The sequence below is a fragment of the Branchiostoma lanceolatum genome, chromosome 4 (genome assembly GCF_035083965.1).
Source record: "Branchiostoma lanceolatum isolate klBraLanc5 chromosome 4, klBraLanc5.hap2, whole genome shotgun sequence".
In the NCBI taxonomy this organism is placed as follows: Eukaryota; Metazoa; Chordata; class Leptocardii; order Amphioxiformes; family Branchiostomatidae; genus Branchiostoma; species Branchiostoma lanceolatum.
The window spans coordinates 30792623-30818679 of record NC_089725.1 but is presented as its reverse complement, the minus strand read 5'-3'; the positions used below and the strand labels follow the sequence as shown (position 1 = coordinate 30818679).

The window sequence follows — 26057 nt, the reverse complement described above, 5'->3', positions numbered from 1 at the left end:
AGATAAATTCTATGAAAAGTCACCAAGTTTGGTAGTCCTAGCATACGTCGTTTGGCAGTTATACGATGTCAAAGTTGGCGCGGGCACTTTTAGCCCCCCCCCCCCCCAGTCTAGATAGGGTTAATGGACTTTACCACACTACACTACCTTCAAGATGTGGGTGTCAATCTATAACCCTCAAAACGTGAATGTGGAAGTCATTTGCATGCATCTGCATAAAATGTACAAAAGCTCTAAAAAGCTGTACAAAACAACTTTGCGGCGGCTAGAAGCCATGAGGACTAGTAATTTGGTGGACCAGTCTATTGATCTGGACTGATACATAGGTCGTTTTTACTATGCTGTTAGATCGTATTTATTGCTTTGTTTGTGATATGTTTGGCCCAAGCCTATGTGATATATGTTCTTCTACATGGTGTTCTGTAATGTCTTATGTGTGGGTCACGACACCAACAATATGTGGCTCACGTGTATTGTACCGTCGCAATGCCAATAAAGTCAACGCTTGTGGGTGGACACAACCGACATCTCACACAACGTTTTTCATTAGTGGAACTCTAAAATATGATATCCAGTCGCCGAAGTAACAGAATCGCCAATCATACATTGATATCTAAGAAACGTAATTTAGCTTGTCCTTAAAAACATGGAGTGTATTTAGGGAACTTCAGTGTACGGGTTAGGCCTTGAAAAAACGTCCTGTTCAGGTTACGCGACAGACCCTGCCAAAACCCTACCGACCCTGGCCTGGTCTAACGCTTGCAATAAAAAATGGAAAAGAGATGACAGTCAAAACAGTCTTCCCGTATTTTACACTCTAAGAATAGGCTTTGAAAGGTTGACGTAAGAATGTGTAGTAAATATTGTTTATCAATATATATACTTGTGATTGTACAATGTATATCTGTATGATTACAATATGATTTGAGTTTTTAAATTGATAAACTGTATTCCTTGGATCACTTTGGCCAAAATATCTAAATAAAGACGAAGAATAAGAGACCAACCGACCCTATTTTTTTAGGGACCGTAACCGGAAGCGTAACGTTTTTTTGCTTGGGTTTCAAACTCTGTGAAATTTAAGAAATATAAAATTATAAGTATATCAACTCGTCCAGACTTTGCATGATGTACAAAATGACTAACAAACTTGTGGACGTACCGACTGATAAGTATCTAATGCCAGCTCAGAAGAGGACCAGAAATAGTCATGCTTTTAAGTACCAGAGTTATCAGCCAAGGGTTGATGTGTTCAAAAATTCGTATTTTCCGAGAACCATAGTAGAATGGAACTCGTTGTCATCAAGTACCGTAGAAGCATCCTCACTAAATAGCTTTAACGAACGGTTGCAGTCAGATATGCAAAGACTAGGTGTAACAGACCGTTCGGTGTAATATAACCAGCTGCTTCCGCCCCGCGTTCCTGCAAAGCTGGTGTGTTATGCCTGATGGCGGTTATACCGGCTATATAGATACAGATACATATGTTAAGTGGAGAAATACAGCAAAATAAACAACATCCGTCCGCAGAAGAAACACGTTTCAAAATCCAACCATTCCCACGGTACTTTAAGTTAAGACTACTTCTGGTGGTCGTCACGAGACCTGAGACTGTTTACGTTGTTCAAAAAAGCTAGGCAAACCCTTGCCAAAAACGGAGATATACGTTTATCCAAAGATATTAGGGAACAAAGAGTGCCATTTATAACGATCTCCGACCATTCGGGTATACATGCAACAGTATAGCGCAATCCTCTTGCTTTGGACTATCCAGAAACAATGCATGTGTCCCACATATACATAAGAGATCCATTTCAATCGTTTCTTAACTTAAGCTAAACCACCTTACCGAAATTGCTCGCAGACAGAATGTCATGTTTGTTATATTCAATTCTCTATATCTCACGATTGCATTTTTTAAGCAACCGTGCAGCTACACTCCCAAGCATAACAAGATAAGTAAACCCAGGTAAAAATGTGTACCAAATGGCAAAACGACATCATCGTAACAGGGAATGGTAAGACAAGCACCACAAATGCAGAACCTTTAGTAAAAACGATTCTTAAAGTAGTTGACTCGATGTTTAATCCTTACCTGAGAGTTTAGTTCTCGTACCTTCTTCTTCGGAACACAAAGGTCAAAAGAGACCGTGTGATCTGAGCTTCCAGAGTTATTCTAGCTGCGGATACCTCTCAGGAGTGGCCTATTTCGCTATAGGGGTGGTAGGGGGTTGGGGCAGTGGTGTTTTAGATAGTGCACTTTTGTTTTAGAACATGTCGAAGGATATTGAAGTTTAATTGCTCAAGCAAAACTTTAACACAATAACAGTAAATGCACCGCCATCAGCATTTTGCACTTATCAGTGACATTATATCAACTAGTTGGACCTTCATTATACCCTTTGTATATGTGGTCCCGCCCACAAACTGGATTGGCCCAACATGACAGGTGAAAATGTTACATTTAGTAAAGGGCATGGCAATAGAGCAAGAAAAAGTACTGTATCATTGACGAGCTGACAATGTAGCGAAACAGCGGTTACCGGTTACCACGAAAATGCTACATGCTACAATTGCCATACTGGAAGTGTAGGAAAAATCAATACACCTGAATGTGATTATGCTAATAGCAATCTCATTTGCATAATTCACGCAGAAAGTTGTATTTCCCTTACGTATACAGGAAATGCTATGGATGTCATATTTGAGGTGTAGGTACCTTTAGTAAAGGTTAATACACCTGGATGTAAATTATGTTAATTTACCCTCACTTGCTTGATTTATGTCTAGGTTCATAGCTATAGACACGTGTCTATGTCCTTAAAATCCAAGTCTATCTTAGCCTTCGTTGTAGGCTCCCCCGGCCGTTTTCTTCAGTTAACGTTTTCTTTTTACGTTTTTTTGCTTTGGTTACGGGACAAGAAAGTCTGCAACATAGATTAAGTCTAACTATTGTTTATAACTAATAATAGATACAAAATTCAAATATAACCGTCCAAGTGTAATTTTTCTTTCGTAATGAGAATTATTCAGTCTTTAACAGGAGAAAAGACAACATGAGCGACGTCTGTTGGAGATTAAATGGAGAGAGAAATGTACAAGATGACTAACTTTCTACATGATAAGTACACTATTCTAGTAACACAACAACTAAGTATTAACCTTATAATGGAAGCTCATCTGTGTTGGTAGTAATCGTAATACAATTGATCCTAAAGAAGGCGACAGTGGTCGTCGAAAATTTGACCCTGTGTATACCTTAGTGTTGGAGAGAAGTTTAAAATTGTATTAAGTATTAACCTTCTCCCTACTGCAATAGCTTGTTAACGACAAATCTGTATTGATTATAAGAGTTAAGCAGAAGGTTAAATGTTACATATTCATGTTCACCAATCCATTGTTAGGCCTTTTGGTTGTTGCAATATTTTTTTACATTGTATAGGACTGATAATAAATCAATAAAAAAATGTTATCTATGCAAACCGCAAATTAAAGGAATATAGCACACTAAATACATGCATCAAAGGTTCAGTAGCTTAACCTACACAACCAAATAGGCTAGTCATGTAGAATTTATGATCTAAAAGGCCTAAACTGAATGATATTTTGCAGCGTCTTTACAGATTTAGAGTGATCAGTATCAACATGTATCACACCTGGTCTGTATTCCATGTAACTGTGGAATGTGTTCATCATCAGTGTTTGTGTTGGTTTATCTTCCAGCAATGGGAAAGTGTTTCAATACTTCTCTTTTGCTCTGGTTAAACATATCATCACTGCGGATTCCATCAGCTTAATTGGACATGTTGGACGTGATGTCGTGTCTCAGATGTCACCATTGTCACTTTCACTCTCTTTGTCATTGTCATTGTTGTTCTCATCACTGTCCTCTTGCTCAAACTCGTCATCGTTAATGTCACTGTCATTCGCTCTGATTAAAGATATTATCACACTGCTGATTCAATCAGTTTTATCGGTCGTGATGTCCTGAGTGTCTCAGATGTCAGCATTGTCACTTCCACTTTCTCTGTCATTGTTGTCCTCATCGCTGTCCTGTTGGTCGGAGACGTCATCTTCACTACCACTGTCATCTGGCAATGAGAATGTGTTTAAAAACTTCTCTTTTATTCTTCTGCCCTAAGTGTCTCAGATGTCACTATTGCCGCTTCAAATCTTCCTTTCACTGTCATGGTTGTCCTCATAATTATCCTCTTGGTCGGAGACGTCATCCTTAATGTCACTGTCATCTGCTCTGATTAAAGATATCATCAATCAGTTTTCTCCTCCATCATGTTCTGAGTGCCTCAGATGTCACCGCTGTCACCTCCACTCCCCCTGTCATTGTCATTGTTGTCCTCATCGTTGTCCTCCTGGTCAGACACGTCATCCTCACAGTGACTGTCATCTTTAATTTCGCTTCCGGATGACTCTGAAGAACTGAAGGCGCTCCCAGATTCGTCTTCATTGTCAGAGGGTAGGCAAACGTCAAAGATTCTGTATTCAAAATCATCCCCCAGGCACTTTGGAGTCATCCTTGCTGTCACACAATCCATCCCTATCCCATAATCCATCCACCGTGTCATTGGGGGAACCATCATCCTGCCTTTGTCTTGTAGGTACCGCCAAGATTCTGTCTCCGGCCGGTACTGAATATAGAACATCTTAGACTGTCTCTCGTTCTTACGATCGTTTAGTAGAATGAGAATGTATATGGTGTCAGCATATTTCATCATCGTTGCTTTGTCAAAGGTTACAGAACGTTTTCCGGTGAGCAACCAATAACCGCCGTCGTTTGTAGGCGTGTACACCTCTATATAAGGCGAGGCATGTCCACAGCTGTCATTGTAGCAGTCCATACAGTAGATGCAGCCCTGATACACGATGGCCTGAGGACGCACTGCTGGTTTCCACATGTTTTGTATCTTGCTCCATGTGTTGTCTGTGGTACTGAAGCTGAAGCAGCCTTCCTGACTTATCACATAGATGCTGTCATCAAGAGTCACAGCGCAAAGTTCAGAGAACACGGACTGAGGGGGTGGTGGAATGGACGTCCACTCATCAAGACTTGGGTCATATCTCTCTGCTGTCCACTCTGCTGTTGTTATTTCGCGATCACCACCGATAGCGTAAATGTACCCCTTCAGATACACCAGACCACACCTGGGGAAGACAGATACAGGAAATGTTACCGAGTCTCTTCTTGGCTTGGCGTCACTAGCAAAGATTGCAGGGGTCAAGTCCACATGAACCAACAGAAAACAATACATAAACTATCTTTTTGCAGTATCTTCAACCTAACAATACTATTTTTGCGACATGATGTCGTAAAAATGGATAATTACCTACTGCCCCTACAGCCTCAAAAAGGCTATGGGACTACCTTTACCTTTACCTCATTCTATTGTTGGTGTTCCGCCTCTAAATGATTGGTAATACATATATCTGTTCAACTCCAATACCAGGGCCAATATCATACTACAGTTCATCACATGAAAATTCATCACTTCATCTACAGAAAAGCAAGCTGGCCACTAATGATAGTTAGACAGGCAGATGCCTTCTACAGTATATACAGGTTCACTGCCAAAGAAATATCTCTTTTCAATAAGGACAAAAAAGTGGGTACTGGACTAATGTAACTCCTGAAGGATTTCCACCCATATCTTCACTATCCAAGAAAGAAGCAGCTTGAACGATCATGAGATATGCCTACCTGGCCCTCTGTGCAATCATCTCACACCTTGGTTCCCAGGTATTGAACAGGTGATTGTACTGGTAAAATGTCTTCTGCCGGGTCCTGACAACCCCGCTCATAACACAACCCCCTGCCAGGTACAGCTCATCATCAGGAGTGGTTGTCACAGAGAAATTCTCCAGACTGTGAGGCATGTTGATTCCGTATCTTTTACCTGCGGAAGGGTCGTAGCAAGGAGCAGTCCGACGGGAATTTTCATTGTAGCCTGAATAATTTTCTCTAAGGAAAATCTGCATTTCAGTCCGCACCTGCCCAAGGCGCTGGGTTCTGCTGTCGCTGTAAACCAACTTGCAGTCTATTGAGGGGCACTTATTCTCAATCTCTGCAAGTTGGTCTGAGCTGATGAAGGAACGGCGGAAGCATCTGCAGAGGGCAGGAAGGTGCTGCAAGCGTTCTTCTTGCTCAAATTGGATCCATCTTAGAACAGCTCGGACAACGTAGTCTTCTGAGTTGGTCACTAGGTCATCCCTGTTGAGCAGTGACTGGAGAAGGTGAAGTGTCAACTGAAGGAAGGCTGGTTGTAGCACCACCTGGTTGAACCTGAAAAAGTTATAGCATGTCCAATGGGTTGATTCAAAGTATTTTAAACATGTTAAGAGGATGTCTTGTGATTGTATTTTTTTAAAGTGAGTACTTGTGATACTACATGTAGGGTGGTAATGTGATTTCTCAACTGGATGTGGTATGCCTAGATCCCTTTGCCTGGGTGCCATCCTAGTATACCAAGGCTTCTTTACTCTAAGTAGGGTGACATCTGTGTATGGTCCACTATACAAAGTTAAAATCTGTTTGTGCTAGTTTATATTCCAAATGATATAAAGTACAACAATACAGCTGGCAAAAAAACAGTCCAATACAGAGAGAAGCTTTATTGACACAACAAAAAGTGCTGTGACTTCCGAACGGTCAACTACGGAATAGAAATGCAAAATAAGTCTAAATGCTAAACAAATAGGCTAACATACGCGTATCTCTTAAAAGAAATACCTTGAAACAACAGCTGTGGAGCTTACCTGGATGCCATGTACCTCCCACTGGCCTCCAGTAGTGCAGAGTCCGCCAGCATGTTAGCATACATCAACACATCTGCACAGTTGGTCACCTCAAGCTTGTCTTTCATGTATTCTGCTGCCTTACCGCATACAAAATTAATCTGAGAGTAAAAGAAAAACAGTCACCATTTTTGTTTGTTTGTTTGTTTGTATTGCATACCCTGTAAACTGCCTAAGGCGTAACACACCAGGTCTGTACTGAATAGTACAAGCTGCATATCTGCTTATTGAGTGACAGCGGACCAAGTAGTTCAAATGTTCTTATCAACAGACTAGAGACTAGCCATGCAATTGCATAATCTGGGGTAGGGAAAGTTTAGTTTTGACAGCGTATATAATGGAGATTCAATTTTCTTAGTATTTATACACAGCCACATGCATTGAGGGTGATATCATATGTCAAAGGTGAATGCCTCTATGTTCTTGTCTCGAACAATGTCCAGATGTGTTTTGCTTATATCTCAGTGGTCTTCACCTTTGAGTTTGACATATTACCTACAATACATTTTGCAACACACGCATTCTAGTACTTAGAATCATGAACCTCCTTATACAAAGCACAACAAAAATAATATGCCTGAAGATGTCATCTATTCAGTCTTGAAAGATTACATGGGCCTGTTAAGATCTTACCTGTAACAGTCTGGCTGCAGACATCACAGCCTGGACCTGGTCTGGCTCGGTCTGAAGGCAGCCGGTGTAGGCGTAGTCTAGAATGGTTGCCATGGCTACCTCACTCACATCCTGGATGCTGATCCCCTCCTGTTTGGCCTCTGCGTAGCCGCTGGTGAACATGGTACGGAAGTAGGGACTGCACGATGCCAGGACGGCGCGATGGCACGGGAAACTGAGAAAACAAGATTAACGTTATATTGTATACAGGGGGTGGGGGGTTCTACAAAGGGTATAGGGTGCAAGGAATTGGCGAGTGGCGGCGAGGGAATGGTATGAACTTTTCCGGCCTTTCCACGGTGTGGACTTTTCGTCAGAGGTATTATACATAGTTTTATTGAGAAAGACATTAGCTACTTTGCTTTTTGTTGTTGTTGTCCTTGTTTAACGTCTATTATTTCGTTAGACATGGTCTCCAGGTGCTGTGCTGGTCGCTAGGTTTCAGTTCTTGTTGATTTCTCGCTAGGTTTTTAGCACTTGGTGACTTGAGGTAGCGTGCACGTGTTGCTGGATGTGTTTCAGTTGAGCACGTCGAATCTGCGAGTGCTCTCGATGTACTGGGAGAATGTTCTGTACATCTGTGTGTTGATTACGTCTGTGAGGTCTTCTCTCATTCCAGCTAGAGTGACGATGTCCGTGTGTCTGTTCTCCGCTGGCGTGCCGTAGGTCTCGTATGTGCTTTCGATCTCCTGCAGCATTTGGTGTCTTTCCCTTTCATAGCGGGCGCAGTGGTACAGGAAGTGGTTGGTAGTCTCCGGGGCGTCGCAGTTAGGGCAGTTTGGAGACGTCTCAGGGTTCTTCCAGTTTTGGTAGGCATTGAGTTTAGTGTGGCCACTGACTAGTCGGTTGATGTTGATTTGTGTGCGTCTCTTTCCAAGTGCTTTTCCTTTCTTCTTCATGTTCATGGCTATCTTCTGCATGTGTTCGCTTTTTGTGTTCAGCTTTGTTCTTCGGTCCCATCTCATGTGTGCTTGAGTTTCAATGTGTTTCGTGGCCTGTTGTCTTGTCCATGATGCGTTCATCTGGATGTTAGCAGCTTCAGCTGCTGCTAACTTTGCCTCTTTGTCTGCAATCTCGTTACCAGGTATGCCCATGTGACCGGGACACCATGTGAACTGTATTGTGTGTCCTTGTAGATGGAGGGAGCGTAGCTTGTTTCTGATGCTATGTACAAGGCTGTTGTATGCAGTGACTTGCTGTGTACCTGTGACTGATTCTATTGCAGCCTTGCAGTCACATAGGATGAGGACATGTCACATAGGATGAGGACATGACACTTTGCCAAAAAGCCTTTCACACAAACATAAACCGAAATGGGTTAAAATGGAGGTTCCATGTTTGATAAGCGCCAATGTGTTGGACCTCGAGTATATTAAAGAATCCACCACACTTATCGAAAAGAGTATTGGTCCTTCCCGGTGTGAGCGGATAAAACTTTGCAGTCGGTATAAAATAAGGCTACAGAATCTTCAGCAAGTTGAAGTTGGAAGTCTCAAAAGGCAGTTCCCCGCCCCCCTCCCCCATAATTTGATATATTTGCAACTTACCTTTTCCCTCCCACCTCCAGGGCGACATCAGTCAATTCTGCCCGCTTCCTCTGGTCGTTAAGAGCACCGAGAACTTCCTTAGGGTATCCATGATGTATTTCGTACATGTTTGTCAACTGTAAGAGCCTGAGTATCGAAGAAACAATCGTCGTGCGAACGTGTGACCAGTTTCCCTCCAATTTTGACCTTTGACCAATTTTGATACCTGATTATCCACGTAGTGATACATCAGCTGGTTGGACTTGTAACGTCACATGTTTCGGGAAATGTTCAGATGGCTCGCCACAAACAATAAAGACTAGCATGAAAAGAAAAACTGTTGTGTTTCCGATGACTGTCCTAAAAAAATTAGTAGTCTGTAGGTAGGGAGTCTCCTTTGTCTTCTGTCTTTTCTTAATTTCGGTCAAACTGATCCGAAACAAATCCGGACGCAAGAAGATGATGATGAAAGTGATCTAACAAATAAATTTTGACAATAGAGAAATGAAATGCGAATGGAAACACTGGTATTTCTAACATCATACTGTAATTGTATAAGCAGAAATATATCAATAAACTGAACGAAAAAGTGCATCGATTACTTCACATTCAGATTTTGATGTCCCTTGCCAACGGTCGACCAAAAAAGGCAGGTTATTGCTAGGGTCGGCCGTGTAACTCACTCACTCACTCACTCACTCACTCACTCACTCACTCACTCACTCACTCACTCACTCACTCACTCACTCACTCACTCACTCACTCACTCACTCACTCTCACTCACTCACTCTCTCTCTCCCATAGCTTAGTCAGCAGTTGGGGCAGCAAAGCGTTCAGTGAAGGTTCTCCACTGCTGGCGGTCTTATGCCAGTCCGGCCATCTGGTTTACTGTATGACCAGTCCACTTCTTCAAATCCATGATTAACGGCCGGGTAGCCGGAAACACAATTTTTTTCTTAGGCATGGAGACCTCGTTATATAGAGATTGACAATGCTCTTCAGGCCACGCTGATTTGATTACATGGATGAAATTTTCTGGGCACCCCAAAACTGATGCAACTGTGGGGAAAAATGTTGCACAAAAAAAATGCCTTCATTATGAAATCTACGTGGCCAAGAAGGTTGAATGGATGAAATCTTCTGGCCACCCCAAAACTGATGCGAGTGTGAGAAAAAAAATTATAGTTTGCACAAAAAATGCCTTTATTATGAAATCTAAGTGGTCAAGAAGGTTGAACAAATAACTGAACACACAGAACACGGCAAACCAAACAACATTTCTTTACTTCTGCTCTTTTACTGCTTGTTCTTTGGTTGAGGGCCTCACAGTATACATTTTTCAGCATACTTGCAAGGAGCAAGTTTACGATAAAATCAGTACGTGCTTTAGGAATGGCTAAATAACGGCCCGTCTGTGGGCTGGGTGTGAGAGGTGTTCCGGTCGGTGTGGCTCTCCGGTCCGGTCCCTGTTGTCCGTTGCTGGCCGCAGTGCTGGTAGTTTTTGTACTGCGGGTTGTACGGGGCCCAGGCGAAGCACGCGGCCAGCGCCTTGTCACACTCGCACACGCGGCGCCGCAGGGCGCTACGGCTGGCTGGACGGGGAAGAGATTAATACAAATTTAGTTGCTGGGAACTCCTATGCTGGGTTTAAACACGCATTTCTAAGTACACTCGGAGTGTACTCCGAGTTAATTTGGAAACGCGTGTGTGAACCGGACCCTAGTTCCCAAGCAGATGTAGGGGGTCCGCCTGACTGCATGTGTTTTACGGCTGTTTTACAAATGTATGTAGCTAACAGTAACAGGTGAATCCGGCATGTGTATCGGACAGGTGCACAGATGTATCCAACAGGTGTAACGGGAAGGTATAGTGCACAAGTATTGCGGTCATCTGTAGCATACAGGTGTATCGTAAATGTGTGGAGTGCCGGTGTCTTGGGCAGGTGCACAGATGTTGCCGACAGGTGTAGCGTACTACCAGGTGTAGTGGGCAGATGTAGTGGTCAGGTGTAGTTAAAATGTGTCATGTGCAGGTGTATTTTATATGGGTGTAGTGCAAATGTGTAGTGGACAGGTTTATTGGGCAGCTGCACAGATGTAGCAGACAGGTGTAGCGAACAGGTGTAGTAGACATGTTTAACGGACTGTCGTAATGTACAATTGTAATGTAAAGGTGAAGTGAACAGGTGTAGCCAGCAGGTGTAGTGTATAGGTGTAGTGAATAGGTGTATCACATGTATAGAGAGCAGGTGTAGCAGGCAGCTATAGTGGACAGGTTTAGTGGGCATGTATAGCCAAGTCCTTGGTATAGCATACAAGTGTAGGGTACATGTGTAGTGTGCAGCTATGTAGCATGCAGATGTAGTAAAAAAAGTATATAAATGATCTATAATTTCAAATTCGACATTATTACACAATACCACCTAGCAGCCAATGGCTGAATTGCGTGTAACTGTTTAACACGTTTCGCATTAAAAGGAGTATATAACAATAGATGAAGAAATCGCAGGTGAGACATTAAGTAAAATCGACGGACATGATATTGATAAGGCGACGCAATTTGAGAGATAACTTGAATCCGCATCACAGGAGCGTTGCAGGATAAAAAAGGTATGTCGGTGTAGTGAAGAGGTGTAATGTACAGGTGTAAAGATCAAGGTGCAAGTGTATTGGACAGGTGTAGTTTACAGGTACTCACTGCAGGTAACGGCTCCGTCCACACACCTGTAGCTGTACAGGATGAAGATGCCGCCAAACCAGCTGGGCAGGGCGTAGCAGCTGTCATGGGCAGCACAGCACCTACAAGATGACAATATCCAAGCAGATGTTGGTAGGCCAAATCGTTACGTTTTCATTCAGCTGCCCGTTTCTGTTTCAAACTGCCTCCCTTTGGCTTTGTAAAAGAAACGGGAATCTATAAGAAAAACGTAACAATTTTGCATCCCAACATCTGCTTGGAGATGGGATTTTCGAACCATTATCTGTCACTATCCTATACTGACAATGAATGGCTGAAAATTTTCATCGTCTTCGCAGAGACACCTGGCGAGGTTTAAAAGGGTTGCAGATTTAGCGAAACTATTGGAAGCAAGCTTTAGCCTAGTTAAAAACGGTGATCTCTGTGTCTGTGATTGACGGTAAGCTTGTTTTTAGCCGCCTTCTTCACGTCCGAATTACCAATCACGTAAGGCACGTGACGTTATGTGTTCGCGAAGTCACGTGTCCTAGCGAAGTGAGTAGTCATTCGAACCTGTCAATGTTTGTTATAAAGGAGGTCGATAAGTCGATAAGTTTTTTTGATGCATTGTCCCGTTCTTTACTTTTAATGATATTTCTATTGCAAATTCTTTTAACCTACAGTCGGCCGCACATGAGTTCGCCCTTAGTGATAGCCTCTGGCTAGTTGGGTAACCCTGGCAACATGCCGAACCAATAGATAAATAAATAAATTCTTTTCCGGGGGCTAATCCCAAGTAACAGGAAAAGGATGGACAAACTATGAAGAACAATATAAATGTGACTTTTCTAGTCCAGATACTGACTTTTTCTGAAACAGTGGAAGATCAAAAAGCCCTCTTTTCCTGTGATATTTAGGATCATTTAGATTCTGTCATGATAAAACAATACTAACCCTAACCCTTTTTTCACCTGTCTGTCTCGTCCACGGGCGCCGCCCCCCACCCCCCTCTGCCGCAGAAACACCCGTAGTTGTTGTACATGAGCAGGGCGCTGCGCCCGGTCACGCACCGGATCATCCCCGACAGAGAGAACAGGTCGCGTCTCGTCCTGACGGTACCCTGGGTACGGGCTGGGCTGGTAGATACTGCATCAGACAAACAGGCACACACAAAAAAAAACACACAAAAGAATGAGAAGACAGGTCTCAGCTAAAAGCAAGGCTTGAACATAGTGTGGCAAGAAGGCGAAGGCGTGAATGAACAAATATGTAAACAAAGTAGCAGATAAATAAATTATTTATCTTGAATACAGGACGCAGGTGAACGCGAAACGGTACATACTCAAATTATCAGCTTTAGATCTCTTTTCAAATGCTCCATTTCAAAACCTGATATACGATACGATACGATACGGGAAAGCACTACTACAGAACTGTATTATGATATGTACGCCTTTGAAATATCTCACGCCTGGCCCTTGGGAGCAATCGTTAAATCAGACTCAGAGCATATGATGAACATATGTGAAGAACTGAGACGGTCAGGACAATTCCGAGGGCCAGGAGACTCATTAAAAACATCAGCAATGTTCCGTGGGGATTTTGTCTCCTAGAGGTCTTGAAAGTAAGCCCAACAGACTAAAAATACTGTGTAGTTTATAACTGCACTACAAAAGTACAATTAACTACATTCTAATCGCAAAGTTTGCCTCACCAATTTACCGTTGCCTATTCCCCATCATATTTGAGGGTCGAGGTCTCTGGTGTCCGCTTACGGCACCGGTTTTCTCCACTCCTTCCTATTTCTGGCTATGTGTGATCTGTACCTATCGTTAACTTAGATCTTAGACCTTAGGCTCCCAGAAAGCTTATGTTGTATCGGCCGGCAACAGTATTCTTCCAAAATCTTCCCGTGCTGTGCTGCTACTTCCATCTCCCTCAGTGTTTGGAATCCCAACATTTCCTGTCCTTTAAGTACTGAGGCGTAAGTATAGTCTCCACCTATCAACAATGCTATAGCGCTGATACATAATCTAATATGTCAATATCTAGCACAGCTAGATGAAACACTTACCGATGAGGATAACGCAGAGCCAGGCCGTGTACAGCTTAGAGACCTCCATCCCGGACGGCACCCCTCAGACGGCAGAGTGTGGGCGATGTTTACGTCTCCGCGGCTTCAGTGTGTTTGTGAAAAGAACCGTCCGTGTCCAGGTCTGTGTGTTCAGATGGTCTGGCGTGTACGCGTTGTGTTATCTCCAAGCAGATGCGTGGAGTTCCACTCGTTTTGTTTCGTCTGGTGAACTAACCCGTCATAGTAACAACACCACACATCTTCTTAGAATTGCGTAAGTCAGCTTTGAAAGTCAATGTGATGCAAAGCATCTTTTAATACATGGTGGTTCTCTTTACTTTACTGATATCAATTCTAAAATCGTGCTAAACATATCAAACAGCATAGCAACAAAACGAGTTTACTTACACCACACAACTCCTTGCAATTTGCGTAAATCAGCTGTGAAAGACAGTTTGAAAGGAATGTTAAAGTGTAAGGAATTTACCCCAAAACTATGCGTTGGATCTTTAACAGATTGTAAAAATATTCCTCCAGTCTTGACATTTATTTTGTTTGCCTGTGTCTACATGTTTGCTTGTTTGTTCCCCAGTGTTAAACGACATGGTTTCAGTAGGTTTAGAGTCGGTAACTACAAAGTCGGTAGGTGTCGCTGTTTATACCAAGGAGAAAACTTGCAAGCCGGTGACCTTACGTGACCTGTTGGTTTAACGTTCGCAAACAGAACGTGTGCAGAACGGGTGTGCAACACCGTTGGGAGTCTGTACTGTGAATGGTGTATCCGTATGACTTGCGCGTATTCCCTTTTTTTTTAGTTTAGGTAAAGTTTGCAGGAAAAAGGTTGTTTTCTACTTTGACCCACCGTAGTGCGTTATCGAACCTTAAAATGACTTCTTCGGTCGCGAACTTAACCTAAACCCCAAAAATGTCTATACGCAACTAATACAGAATATCTGCAACGGGCCCTTATAATGCTAGGGTCTCATTTCCTAACCGGGGCCCAGCCGGGCTGTTTGCGGAAAACGAAAAATCAAAGTGTATGTCCATAAATTTGCACAAAATATGCTCTTAAATAATCTAAGTAACGTTACGTTTTGTGTTTTTGTTGTCTTTTATATCATACTTTTCGTTCCCAAAAACTGTCCGGCCGGGCCCCAGATTGGAAATGTGACCCTAGCATAAGTTGACTGGGACAGTTTCATGAACGTAAGGTTAACGTCCTCCTCCGTACGTCAGTCTCACCTCCGGCTTCCGCACAGAGCAAACACCTGTACAACACACCTGTTTAACTGTAGTTCTATCTTCCATCCAGTCTTTACGATTCACCCCTCTGCTTTCATAAAGCATCAGGATTTTTCACATGCAGTTCCTGCAACGTTTATAAGTTGACTAGGGTAGTTTTTTAATCGGAATCTTTAATAGGGATGTTTTTTTCAATCGGAACGTAAGGCTAACGGCTTTCTCCGTGCGTCAGCCTCGACTTCGGCTTCCGTACAGAAACAACCACCTGTTCAATTGTAGGTCCATCTTCTATCCTGTCTTTACGAAACACCCTTCTCACAAAGTATCAAGGTTTTACTCAGCAACGCTTATAAGTTGACTCTGGTGTACATTGTAGTTTAATGAACGTCAGGCTAGCGCCTCTTCCGGCTTCCGTATATAGAACAAACACCTGTCCCTCACACCTGGCCGCACCTGCCAACGTTCTCACTCCTTCTCTCACAACTCGTCTAACCGCACGAGAGGAAACATGGCCCCGAGCGCGCTTCTGCTCCTCTTGGCGGTTGGTTACGCCGGCTCGCTGTCGCTGTACTGCCCGTGTCACATGCAGGTAGCGTATGTAGTCCAGTGGTTAGTGATCTTACCTCTGGAACTAGAAGCCCCGGGTTCGATCCCGGCTGTGTCGCTCACCCGACATCCACGCTACCGGAAAGGCTCGCAGTCCTTAGGACGGGACGTTAAGCCCTGGTCCACTGTTCATTATGCTTGTCGAAAAGAGTTTGGGGAATTTTCCCCGGTACAATGAACCTGTAAATACTGTACATAGCGCCTGTCTTCTCTGTCACGACTAGTGGAAGAGTAGCTCATCTGTTCATTGAGTTCATTTGAGCTAAACTGGATCGAGATCCCTTTCCTTTCTTGCCACATGCAGGCGGACTTCACCTGCCCGGCACCGCCGACGGACTGCGAGCTGACGCGCGACGTGTGCGGCTGCTGTGACGTGTGCGCCAGTCTGGAGGGGGAGAGCTGTGGAAACGGACACACCGGGTGGGTACTTAGCCCGTTTACCGACGATATGTCGCTTATTTATCTCAAATCTGGTGTGCGAAAGAGTTATGAGAACGGTCACACGGCGTTAGCAGGTACTGGCGCTAAATATTCACCAAAAGTGGGGACGTTTTTATCTTGAACTGCTTCTTAAAGTGATAAGTCTCTTTTAGAAACATCTTCTAAAATAGAGCAGCCTATTTTCAAAATACTGTACTGTACTGTACATCCATCTTACTTTTTCACCATTAATCTGTCACCTGCAATTTGACTTTGGCCAAGAAGTTTCTGTCATAAAAAAAAATAACCATTGATATGCGTGTTATACGTTTTCAAGATCGCTTCGAAGGATGACGAATTGATCAATTCTCTGTTACCCCTAAAGATGCAGGATGACCTTACAAAATTTTCTATAAAGTTTTTCCTTGCCACCTGTGTCTCCTCCTGGCGTTCAGGTGTGCTAGCGGCCTGACAAATGTTCTCTCCGTACGTACAGGTGTGCTGTCGGCCTGACGTGTGTGTTCCCGGAGTGTGAGCCCTCGCTGCAGCAGGTCTCCGGTCCGGACGGCTTCGTCCTAGAAATGATCAACCCCTGCATTTACATGCCCTGGGCTCCGGGAACCTGCCGGCCACGGGGTCGGTTTGTTTACTTGCTTCCTTGCTTGTTTGTGCCTTTATTTTACCTTGGCAACAGCAGTAACCAAGTGGGTAGAATTCTCAATGTGCAGGTGGGTTCGAATGATAACACCAAAACTGTACGTACACCCTATCGTGTACGAATGTGGGAACGCCTTCAGCTTATTTTACACTACGTATATGTCCGGTCCACAACATTTGAATGCAAATACTTACAGCAGTGGCAAAACATTAGCCAGGACCATCTTTTAACAATACTGTAATTGCCAATGTTCCATACAACATTCATCGATCATATTATATTCTTTTCAAGGGCTTCATGATGGAACACATAGTTATACATTTCAACTAATTATTGGATGTACAGTAAACTTTCAGGTCATTTTCTTCTCCTTTATACATTTTGGTATATTTGTCTTTGTCAAACACGTTATATACAACAGGGCAAGATTGACTTAAAATCCGTTCCTAGTAACAAATTTCCCACGTATTTTCAAACTGGTGGCGGAAATATAATAAGAAAAGTAACACTTTCATCTGGACTTGACCTTCTCCAGCAAAGAGCCAAGCCTCTGACGCCGTGGACACGATTGGTGATCAGCTGACTGACGTCATTTCCGCTACGGATGGATGTCAGTTCGGTGACGTCATCATCCCCGTGGGATCCACTTACCAGGTCAGACCGGTACCCGTCTGTCGAAACCTCCACAAAGGCTCAGAAATCTTCGAATACAAATATGTATTAGCGGGAAAAGTAAACATTTTGATACCGTCCGGTGGGTTATTCATAGACTATATACTAGTATCAAGTAGCCGGTTGTGACTCCTCCCCTGACAGCGGGTGTTTCCAAATATCAAGGTCACCAGTTTGCAGGCTGTGTATTCTTCTCCTCGTAACCTGATATCCACACTAGTTTTACGTGTTGATTGAACTTTGAAGAGAGCGTGTATAATATTCGCCATGGCGCTATCTTTACTTCTGTGATAACGTATATATATAGTAAAAGAGATATTTGGCTGTCATTTTCAAAGTCCAATTTTCAAGGTCGCCATTTTGGAATTCGGAGCTCTACATATATGCTCGTTACCTGATGTAACGCCACGGCTTTGCAGGTCACTTATGTCACTTCATGCAGATACAATCATAGAGATACTTGCCTTTAACCTTTGCTTATTAAACAACTGAAGAATACACAGGACACAGAGGTGATGCACTCTGGCAGTAGCTAGTATAAAACATCACCTCTGAAAATAAAAATTACAACTTACATAGACAGATACAATAACAATAACAATGAATAACAGCAATTGGGTGGTCCAATACAAACAAGCAATATGCGCAACTGACAAACAATCAATATATAAACACAGCGTTTACAGCGTTGACATTGCTAACCTGACCGGTGTGTTTTATGACCACCAGCCGGACGACTGTACTTGGTGCGACTGCGCCGCCGCGGGCGACAGGCCGATGTGCATGGCGCAGAGCTGCATGGCCCCCGCCTGCGACAACCCCCAGCACGTGCCCGGACAGTGCTGCCCGGTCTGCCCGGACGGCTGTCAGTACGGCGACATCACCATCCCCGTGGGGTCCAGCCATCAGGTCAGGGCTGGGACTTGTCTTGCTGTGCAATGGACCGTTCCAGGCGAACACCATTAGCCACGCCCCTTGTTCTATTTCGAACAGGGGGTTCTATATGTTCGATATGGCGTTCGACGGGAACGGTCCATTGGCGGCGTGGATATAAGTATACGACACGTTAAATTTCGATATGTTGCTAGCTCTATCCTGTATGATTTTATGTAAACAAACTCATTTGTATGCACTTATCTGTTTGTATGCATGTATGTATGTATGTATGTATGTATGTATGTATGTATGTATAGGTGTAGTAGACCTTACGAAAGTCGCTGTAATTTTGTTGTGCCAGTAAAGATTGTTGTTATAAGTTACATGTAAGTTGATCAACTTGATTCCGTAGCTGTCTTGTCTGCTTATCTTATTTGATGTCTTCTGAATGAATGAAAAAAGGTATTTCTAAATGTTCATTGGGGTTAGAAATCCTAAGCAATTCTCTAATCTCTGCGGGTCAAAGGTGGTTGGAAGTGGGTATCGCGCGGCCCCCATCCCCGTCCCGGTTCAGTGATGGTTAATGGGACCCGGTGTGGAGGAACGTTTGAGAAACCATAACGTGTGGATGTAGAGACATTTTCTTAAAACGAAAGATAAAAAACTCGTTCAGGGTCCCAAATCTAAGGTGACGAAGATTATCATGATTATGTCGTCATTGCTTCCACCTTACAGCCGGATGACTGCACGTGGTGCCGCTGCGCGGCTGCGGGGGAAAGGCCGATGTGTGCCGTCCAGGATTGCGCCCGCCCGCCCTGCTCCAACCCCGAGCACGTCCCGGGGCAATGCTGCCCGGTCTGCAGCCAGATCGACTTTCTCTGGCCGTGGCATGATCTCATGGACGGTTAGATCAAGGTACGGGATCACGGGATCTTGGATCTCACATCTTTTTGTATATGTCACAGTAGAGATTGGAATCCAGTAGAGTCCGGAACTCTACTAGTAGAGACTGGAATTCCAATCTCTACTAATAGAGTTCTGGATTCTACTAGTTGAGATTAGAATTCCAATCTCTACTAGTAGAGATTGGAATCGGGTTCGGAATATTGGGATTCCAATATCTACTAGGAGAATTCCAGATTCTGCTAGTAGAGATTGGGATTCTACCAGGACAATCTCCAATTCTAATAGGAGAAATTTGGATTGTATCAAAATGTTTTGGAAAATAGGAGTCATTTCATACCTAAAATTTCAGCATAGCTAAGCCTACACTCACCATTACTACTCACTCACTTTATGTTTTAGATATCTAATAAACCTTCTGTCAAGACACATTGTAACCATGGGGATAGCCGTCTAAGTCCAACTTAAGTGAATGGCTATTTGTAAATGCCACTGAAATGTCAATCAGAGACATTTGCATACGGCCATTATGAGTTAGTGACTCAATGTGATGAATCAGTTTTTCCAGTTCCTTAGTGACTCGGTATATAAGAGCTAATTTACCCCTGCCAAGCCAGTTCCAAAGTTGATGTCAAAGTTATCAGATATCTTAAACATGAAGTAATTCGCCTTAACTATTAATGGTGAATGTAGGCTTAGCTATGCTGAAATTTTAGGTGTGAAATGATTCAGTCTATTTTTCCAAAACATTTTGATGCAATCCGAATTTCTCCTATTAGAATTGGAGATTGTCCTGGTAGTATTCTCCTAGTAGAGATTGGAATCCCAATATTCAGATCCCGATTCCAATCTCTACTAGTAGAGATTGGAATTCCAATCTCAACTAGTAGAGTCCAGAACTCTACTAGTAGAAATTGGAATTCCAGTCTCTACTAGTAGAGTTCCGGACTCTACTGGATTCCAATCTCTACTGTGACATATACATGTTATCAGATCTACATGTCGGATCACATTATGGACGATTAGATCGAGGTGAGGGATCCCAGGATTTTGGATCTCATATTTTGTGATATACATGTTATTAGATCTACATATCGGATGACATTATGGACGATTAGATCGAGGTACGGAATCACGGGATCTTGGATCTAACATTTTGTGATATACATGTTATTAGATCTAGATGTCGAATCACTTTATGAACGATTTGATCGAGGTGAGAGATCACGGGATCTTGGATCTAGCATTTTGTAACATGTTTACTAGCTCTACATGTCGGATCACCGTATGAATGGTTTGATTAAGGTACAGGATCAAGCTACATGTACGATCAAACCTGTGACAGAAAACATCGATGTTCATTTTGGTATGTTAAGTTCTGAGCACATGGGCTGTTTACAAGGGATGGTTGATCATGATGGACTCCTTCATCATGTTTCTCTAACGGAAGGTACGTCGTAAACTAACGAAACGATATACCACAAACAAACTGAACGTCAAGCAAAGAAAGTGCACCCCGTAACGGTCTAACGACATCATGACGTCATATTATGACGTATTATAACGCCTGTAAGATTTCCCAATTTTTTCTATGGTTCTAATCTCCTCTATGTTGTATATTTTTCAGGTGAATCAGTCCAGGAACGAGGTGATTTGACGAGAAAGGTCGATGTTTGAGTTTCCCCAAATAAAGTTTGGTCTCAATCAGACTTTGTCGCTCACCTTGTCTTTTCTTTCCCAGACTATTTTTTTCTTCAATAAATCCTTAACAGATCACACACAGGACGTATATATCATATTGCGGTTCTCTGTTCTTGTTCAATATATTCTTAATACAAATACATCGATCTGGTCTAATTTGAGAAAACAACCCTTTGTGAGAACCTTTTCTTTATTCATTGAAATATAGAGATAAACAAAGCAAGGCAGCCAATCTAATCAACTCAAGAAAACCTGAATAGATACAGAATCGTTGCTAACATATTGTATAAAACAAACAAGATCGTAACTTTAGTCTTAAAACACAGCTCCCTTTTCTCAAGATAAAGTGACCTTTTTCCGTCCGGCTTCACTGAAGGTCAAAGCCCCTCCCATTCCCCAACACTTACAGACACCTGTTCCTAACACCAACTTTCTCACCCTCAGCACACGCCACAGTACACGCAGTAGTAATTATAACAAAACAATATGGCAGTCGCGTCTCTGTTTCTCCTCCTGTTGGCGGTCGGACGGTCCGCCCCGCTCTCCAATGGCTGCCCCTGGGACCCCATAACCGGAGGACCGAGGTGCCCCGCCTGGCCGATCGGCTGCGAGCTGGGCCCCGACCCGTGCGGGTGCCTGGTGTGCCGCCCGGAGGAGGGGGAGGCGTGCGGGCTTGCAGCCAGCTTGCCGGGGTGAGTAGGACCTGTCTGTCTGTTTGCCTGCGTCTCTCTCTCTCTCTCTCTCTCTCTCTCTCTCTCTCTCTCTCTCACATTGGGCAGCAGGTTTTCTTGTTGTTTCAATAGCAGGGTATATTTTAATAGGGATGGGCGGGTTGCTAGCCCCCATGTTACGTCCCTTCCGAAAGACGGATGCAGCCCCAACCGAGATGTCTTATCCCCGGGAATTGAATTGGGGTCAAGTAAAAAGAAAACTAATCGGAGACAGGAGCTCAACTGTGAGGCTGAGCTACAAGGAGTCCATCGTTCTTGAATAAGGAATTAGGAGGTATAAAGTACTCAGCTGTAGCCCTGTCCTAATAGACCGATCCCAAAGCCACGCCCCCTGTTCGATTTCGAACACCTCCGTCAAAAACAGGGCTTGACGGACCAAACATGGCCGCCGCGGCTAGGTTGAAAATAATGCCACTGAAAAGAACAGGGGGTTCTATGGGTCTTCTATTCGTTCGATATGGTGTTCGACAGCATCGGTCTATTTCTTGTAGAGTGAAATTTGATGCATGAATGAAGAAACGGGTCTCCTGACGTGTCTCTGTGAACCCCGTGTCAGGTGTGCTAGCGGCCTGACGTGCACGCACGCCGTGTCGGGGACCTGCCAGCGGGACGCACCGGATGCAGGGAACGGAGGTAAGGGCCCGAATTTGCTTCTGTTAAGTCCCCTATCACTGGACCCGCGGCCCTCTGGCGGCGTCGCCGCGGCCGATCGAATTGACAAAGCATTCAACGAATTTCATAGACAAAAAAAGAATTTTTTAAAGCTTTGTGTGTTTTGTTGTCTTTTTGTTCATATACTTGCACGTTTTGCATGATATTTCCATTAAAAAGTCAAGAGTAACACAAACCTAGGTTATGCTAGGGTCACATTTCCGATCCGGGGCCCGGCCGGACAGTCTTTGGGAACGAAAAGTATGATATAAAAGACAACAAAAACACAAAACTTACCTGGTATTATTTAAGAGCATATCTTGTGCAAATTCATGGACATACACTTTGATTTTTCGTTTCCGGGCCCCGGTTAGGAAATATGACCCTAGCATTAGGACGTAGCGGGTCAAATGAGAGGGGGGCTTTAGCACGCTAGGTTATTTGGTCTACACTTAGTGTTTATATTTATCTACATGAAAAAAGGCTTTTTCATGGATATACTGTTTGGCTTGCGTTTGGTATTTGTGTGTATGTTTGTGTCACCGGATGCTTAAAGTCACCATAACTGTAGAACCTGTACATGGATCGTAATGATTTTTGGTATGTGGGTGGGTGTTAAGTGGAGGAAGGTCAAGGTCGATTTTGGGCCCCCTGGCATTTGTGATTGGAACTGCAATGGCGTATTTTTAAAAATCTTCAATGTAGAAGAACTGAAGAGAGGATCGACAGATCGTCATGTTATTTGGTACACAGGTAGGTTAGACCAAGATGTACACACTTAAGTGCAAACTATGCAAATGAGACCTAATTTGCATAAGTAAGGAGGTAAATCGTTTGCATGTGTGTCGCTGGATGCTTAAAGTCAGCATAACTGTAGAACGTGTAGATGGATTGTAATGATATTTGGTATGTGGGTATGCGCTGGGAGGAGAATGGTCAAGGTCGATTTTGGACCCCCTAGTTTGTGTCCCTGGAACTACAATGGCCTATTTGTAAAAATGTTCTAAAGGGGTATAACTGAAGAAAGGAACAACAGATTTCCATGTTATTTGGTACGCAGGTAGGTTGGACAGAGATGTACACACTGAAGTGCAAATCATGCAAAGTTAGTGTGTTTGCGTGCGTGTGCACGTGTGTGTATGTTTGTGTCACCGTGTGTGTATGTATGTGTCACCGGATGCTTAAAATCAGCATAACTATAGAACGTGTGGATGAATTGTAATGATATTTGGTATGTGGGTAGGTGTCGGGAGGAGAAAGGTCATGGTCGATTTTGGGCCCCCTGGTATGTGTCACTGGAACTCTAATGGCGTATTTGTCAAAATCTTCAAAGGAGAATAACTGAAGAAAGGAGCGACAGATTTTCATGTTATTTACTATGCAGGTAGCCTAAGCAGAGATGTATACAATGAACTGCAAATTATGCAAATTGGACTTGCATAAGTAATGAGGAAAATCTATATCTGCAGTGTTGTCATGTGGCACGCCATCTGTCAGTAGCTATTTATAGAAAAGTAGGTCAGACTTCTCCCCTTGCAGTGTGGGTCATACCATTGAGCGATATAGAATGGGGGGAACTGGTTTAATAGAAAAACAACGTTTCATGGAGATTTTGGGTCCTAAGACTCTTGTTACTTTTCTATTTATGTTCATGTCTAAGTGGTGGCGTCAAAATAGGTACTGTCAACTTGAGATATCCCTGTCTTTATCACTCCTCATCAGCACTTTTTGGGCCCAGCTCCTACCATCACAGAAAACTTGAGAAAAAAAATTGTTTGTTTGTTTGTTTGTTTTTCAGATCATGAAAAGCTATACCCTACTGTATACAGTCATCGTTACAACACGTAATGTCACCTATTTCTTTGCATACTTGTAGCTAGCGTCTATGGGGGCTCTCCCGGAAGGGGCTGCCCATTTGTTTTATTGAACATCAGAATACATGTTGGGCACCGGTGGGATGTGTGGTTTTAGCATTTGCATAGACATGTATTCTTAGAGTCGAGGGTTGGATATGTTCTAACCACATATTGTACCATTCTATTGCGCTATTCTTAGCCAAGCAACAGCAAAAGGGCGTCCAACCGGTGCCCATCGTTGACCTGGTCCCGTACTGTGATCACGTGACTGACGCGGAAGGCTGTCGGTACGGCAACGTCACCATCCCAGTTGGAGAGCAATGCAAGGTGAGATTCAAGGTCACTGCTGAAGTGACCTTCCTGAATGACATACAGGAGATAAATTGTATAATATATACCTTTAAACGTTACCCCGTTTTCCATGATGATGTATTTTTGCTATGTGTAAAGTATGATAACTCCGCAAGGCGGCGTCCCTGATACACCCCTGATCGCAATAGGGAGGGACCCTCAAATTGACTTTCCAACACATGGTTAAGCCATGCAAAACAATCCCTTTAAAGTACATTTACCTACATTTCAAACCTCGAATTTTTACCACTGCTGCAAAGCTGGATTTGTCAGGTTTGTTTAGTTAAAAAAAAACTGGAGGGCAATTCCGGCATTCAGTAACGAGATACAGCCAGAAGTTTGACATGTTTTCACCACCTGTCCTCATCAGTCCAACGAATACACAGGATTTAAGGGTCATTCAGATGTCAAAACATGGCAAAGGTCACATAGTAGAAAAAATTGACTTTTCTGAGCTAGATTTGCCCAGGAAAAAAATCATTTAAAAATAAGTAAAGAAAAGATGGCTATGCACGGTGCACTCTACTGCGCAACTCATTTGGTTGTCCCTCCCCGATAGTCGGCTTGGTTGGAGCCGCAAACGTTAACAGTCAAACAGAACATCTGGCCTACCCTGTTCTGGAGATTTACCGTTGTTTGCGTTACCGATGTGAGACGCAATATTGCACTCTGTTTATAAGAATGAATATGAATAAATCATCCTTCCGAAAATAATTTCATCAGGTTGGTAGAAAATAGGACATGGGAGATTCTTTATACACAACCAGGTATTGATCTCACCTGCTAACGTTTCGATGTCTATCAGACACCTTCTTCAGAGCTTCTGACTGGAGTACTGCTTCTCACCGCTATAAGTAACCGATGTAGGTGGCGCTTTTGCGGTGAGAACACTGTCCCAAATATGGCTAAGTTTGTATCCCCCCTCGTCTCGGTTCATCACCGGTGTTGCCTTCCTTATTCAGACCGCCTACATCGGCTACTTATAGCGGTGAGAAGCAGTACTCCAGTCAGAAGCTCTGAAGAAGGTGGCTGACAGACATCGAAACGTTAGCAGGTGAGATCAATACCTGGTTGTGTATAAAGAATCTCCCATATCCTATGAATACATCATATTGTCAGAGGAGTTAGCCAGCCACAGAGTTATACCTTAGCAACCAATGGCAAAGCAACAACTCCATTTGTACAATTTCTACTGCTGTATTTTCGTGGAAATGGCCGTCATGGACACTGTTATTCTGTTCTATCTACAGGTGGACGACTGTACGTGGTGCTACTGTCCTGTCGCCGGGCAGAACCCCGGATGCGTGACCCAGGACTGCCCGGCCCCGCCCTGCCCCAACCCCGTAAAAATCCCGGGACAGTGCTGCATGGTCTGCCACCCGACACATCTGTAAAATCAATCAATCAATCAATCGATCAGTCAATCAATAAATCGATCAATCAATAAATTAATCAATAGATCAATAGATCTTTGGATGAACTAAAAGATCAATCAATAAATCAATAAATGAAACGGTTGATCAATGAAGAAAGTAAGTAAGCAAGAAAACAAGCCATAAAGAATCAAGTTATTACACAATGACATCATGTTTGTGCATGTGAATTCCTTAAAAGTCACACAAATGCTTGGGCAC

General features: G+C 43.3%; 3 protein-coding genes and 1 long non-coding RNA gene across 4 annotated transcripts; 2 read left to right on the top strand and 2 right to left on the bottom strand.

The window, feature by feature from the left end:
- Positions 1-2987: 2987 nt before the first annotated feature.
- Positions 2988-7650, bottom strand: LOC136434001 (kelch repeat and BTB domain-containing protein 8-like). Its single transcript, XM_066426647.1, has 4 exons — positions 7441-7650; positions 6769-6908; positions 5714-6295; positions 2988-5160 (listed from the first exon to the last, which is right to left on the bottom strand). Exons 1-4 carry the CDS (start codon positions 7600-7602, stop codon positions 4305-4307), a joined length of 1740 nt encoding a protein of 579 aa, XP_066282744.1. The 5' UTR covers positions 7603-7650; the 3' UTR covers positions 2988-4304.
- Positions 7651-10269: 2619 nt separating this feature from the next.
- Positions 10270-11807, bottom strand: LOC136432131 (uncharacterized). Its single transcript, XR_010755455.1, has 2 exons — positions 11704-11807; positions 10270-10598 (listed from the first exon to the last, which is right to left on the bottom strand). It is a non-coding gene; the product is annotated as an uncharacterized lncRNA (long non-coding RNA).
- A 3657-nt stretch (positions 11808-15464) lies between these two features.
- LOC136434000 (von Willebrand factor C domain-containing protein 2-like) lies at positions 15465-20842 on the top strand. Its single transcript, XM_066426646.1, has 7 exons — positions 15465-15587; positions 15909-16024; positions 16521-16660; positions 17218-17336; positions 18084-18263; positions 18966-19145; positions 20761-20842. The coding sequence occupies exons 1-6, from the start codon at positions 15507-15509 to the stop codon at positions 19137-19139; spliced, it is 810 nt and encodes a 269-aa protein (XP_066282743.1). The 5' UTR covers positions 15465-15506; the 3' UTR covers positions 19140-19145; positions 20761-20842.
- A 471-nt stretch (positions 20843-21313) lies between these two features.
- Positions 21314-26010, top strand: LOC136432130 (cysteine-rich motor neuron 1 protein-like). Its single transcript, XM_066423141.1, has 4 exons — positions 21314-21526; positions 22122-22198; positions 24272-24399; positions 25674-26010. The coding sequence occupies exons 1-4, from the start codon at positions 21321-21323 to the stop codon at positions 25815-25817; spliced, it is 555 nt and encodes a 184-aa protein (XP_066279238.1). The 5' UTR covers positions 21314-21320; the 3' UTR covers positions 25818-26010.
- Positions 26011-26057: the final 47 nt, after the last annotated feature.

Coding starts and splice junctions, on each gene's coding strand:
- LOC136434001 (XM_066426647.1), bottom strand. CDS start 7,602: ATGTTCACCAGCGGCTACGCAGAGGCCAAACAGGAGGGGATCAGCATC. Junction 6,909..7,440: donor CTGCAGCCAGACTGTTACAG/GTAAGATCTTAA, acceptor TTTTACTCTCAG/ATTAATTTTGTATGCGGTAA. Junction 5,161..5,713: donor ATGATTGCACAGAGGGCCAG/GTAGGCATATCT, acceptor TGTCTTCCCCAG/GTGTGGTCTGGTGTATCTGA.
- LOC136434000 (XM_066426646.1), top strand. CDS start 15,507: ATGGCCCCGAGCGCGCTTCTGCTCCTCTTGGCGGTTGGTTACGCCGGC. Junction 15,588..15,908: donor ACTGCCCGTGTCACATGCAG/GTAGCGTATGTA, acceptor TGCCACATGCAG/GCGGACTTCACCTGCCCGGC. Junction 16,025..16,520: donor TGTGGAAACGGACACACCGG/GTGGGTACTTAG, acceptor CCGTACGTACAG/GTGTGCTGTCGGCCTGACGT.
- LOC136432130 (XM_066423141.1), top strand. CDS start 21,321: ATGGCAGTCGCGTCTCTGTTTCTCCTCCTGTTGGCGGTCGGACGGTCC. Junction 21,527..22,121: donor CTTGCAGCCAGCTTGCCGGG/GTGAGTAGGACC, acceptor ACCCCGTGTCAG/GTGTGCTAGCGGCCTGACGT. Junction 24,400..25,673: donor CAGTTGGAGAGCAATGCAAG/GTGAGATTCAAG, acceptor TTCTATCTACAG/GTGGACGACTGTACGTGGTG.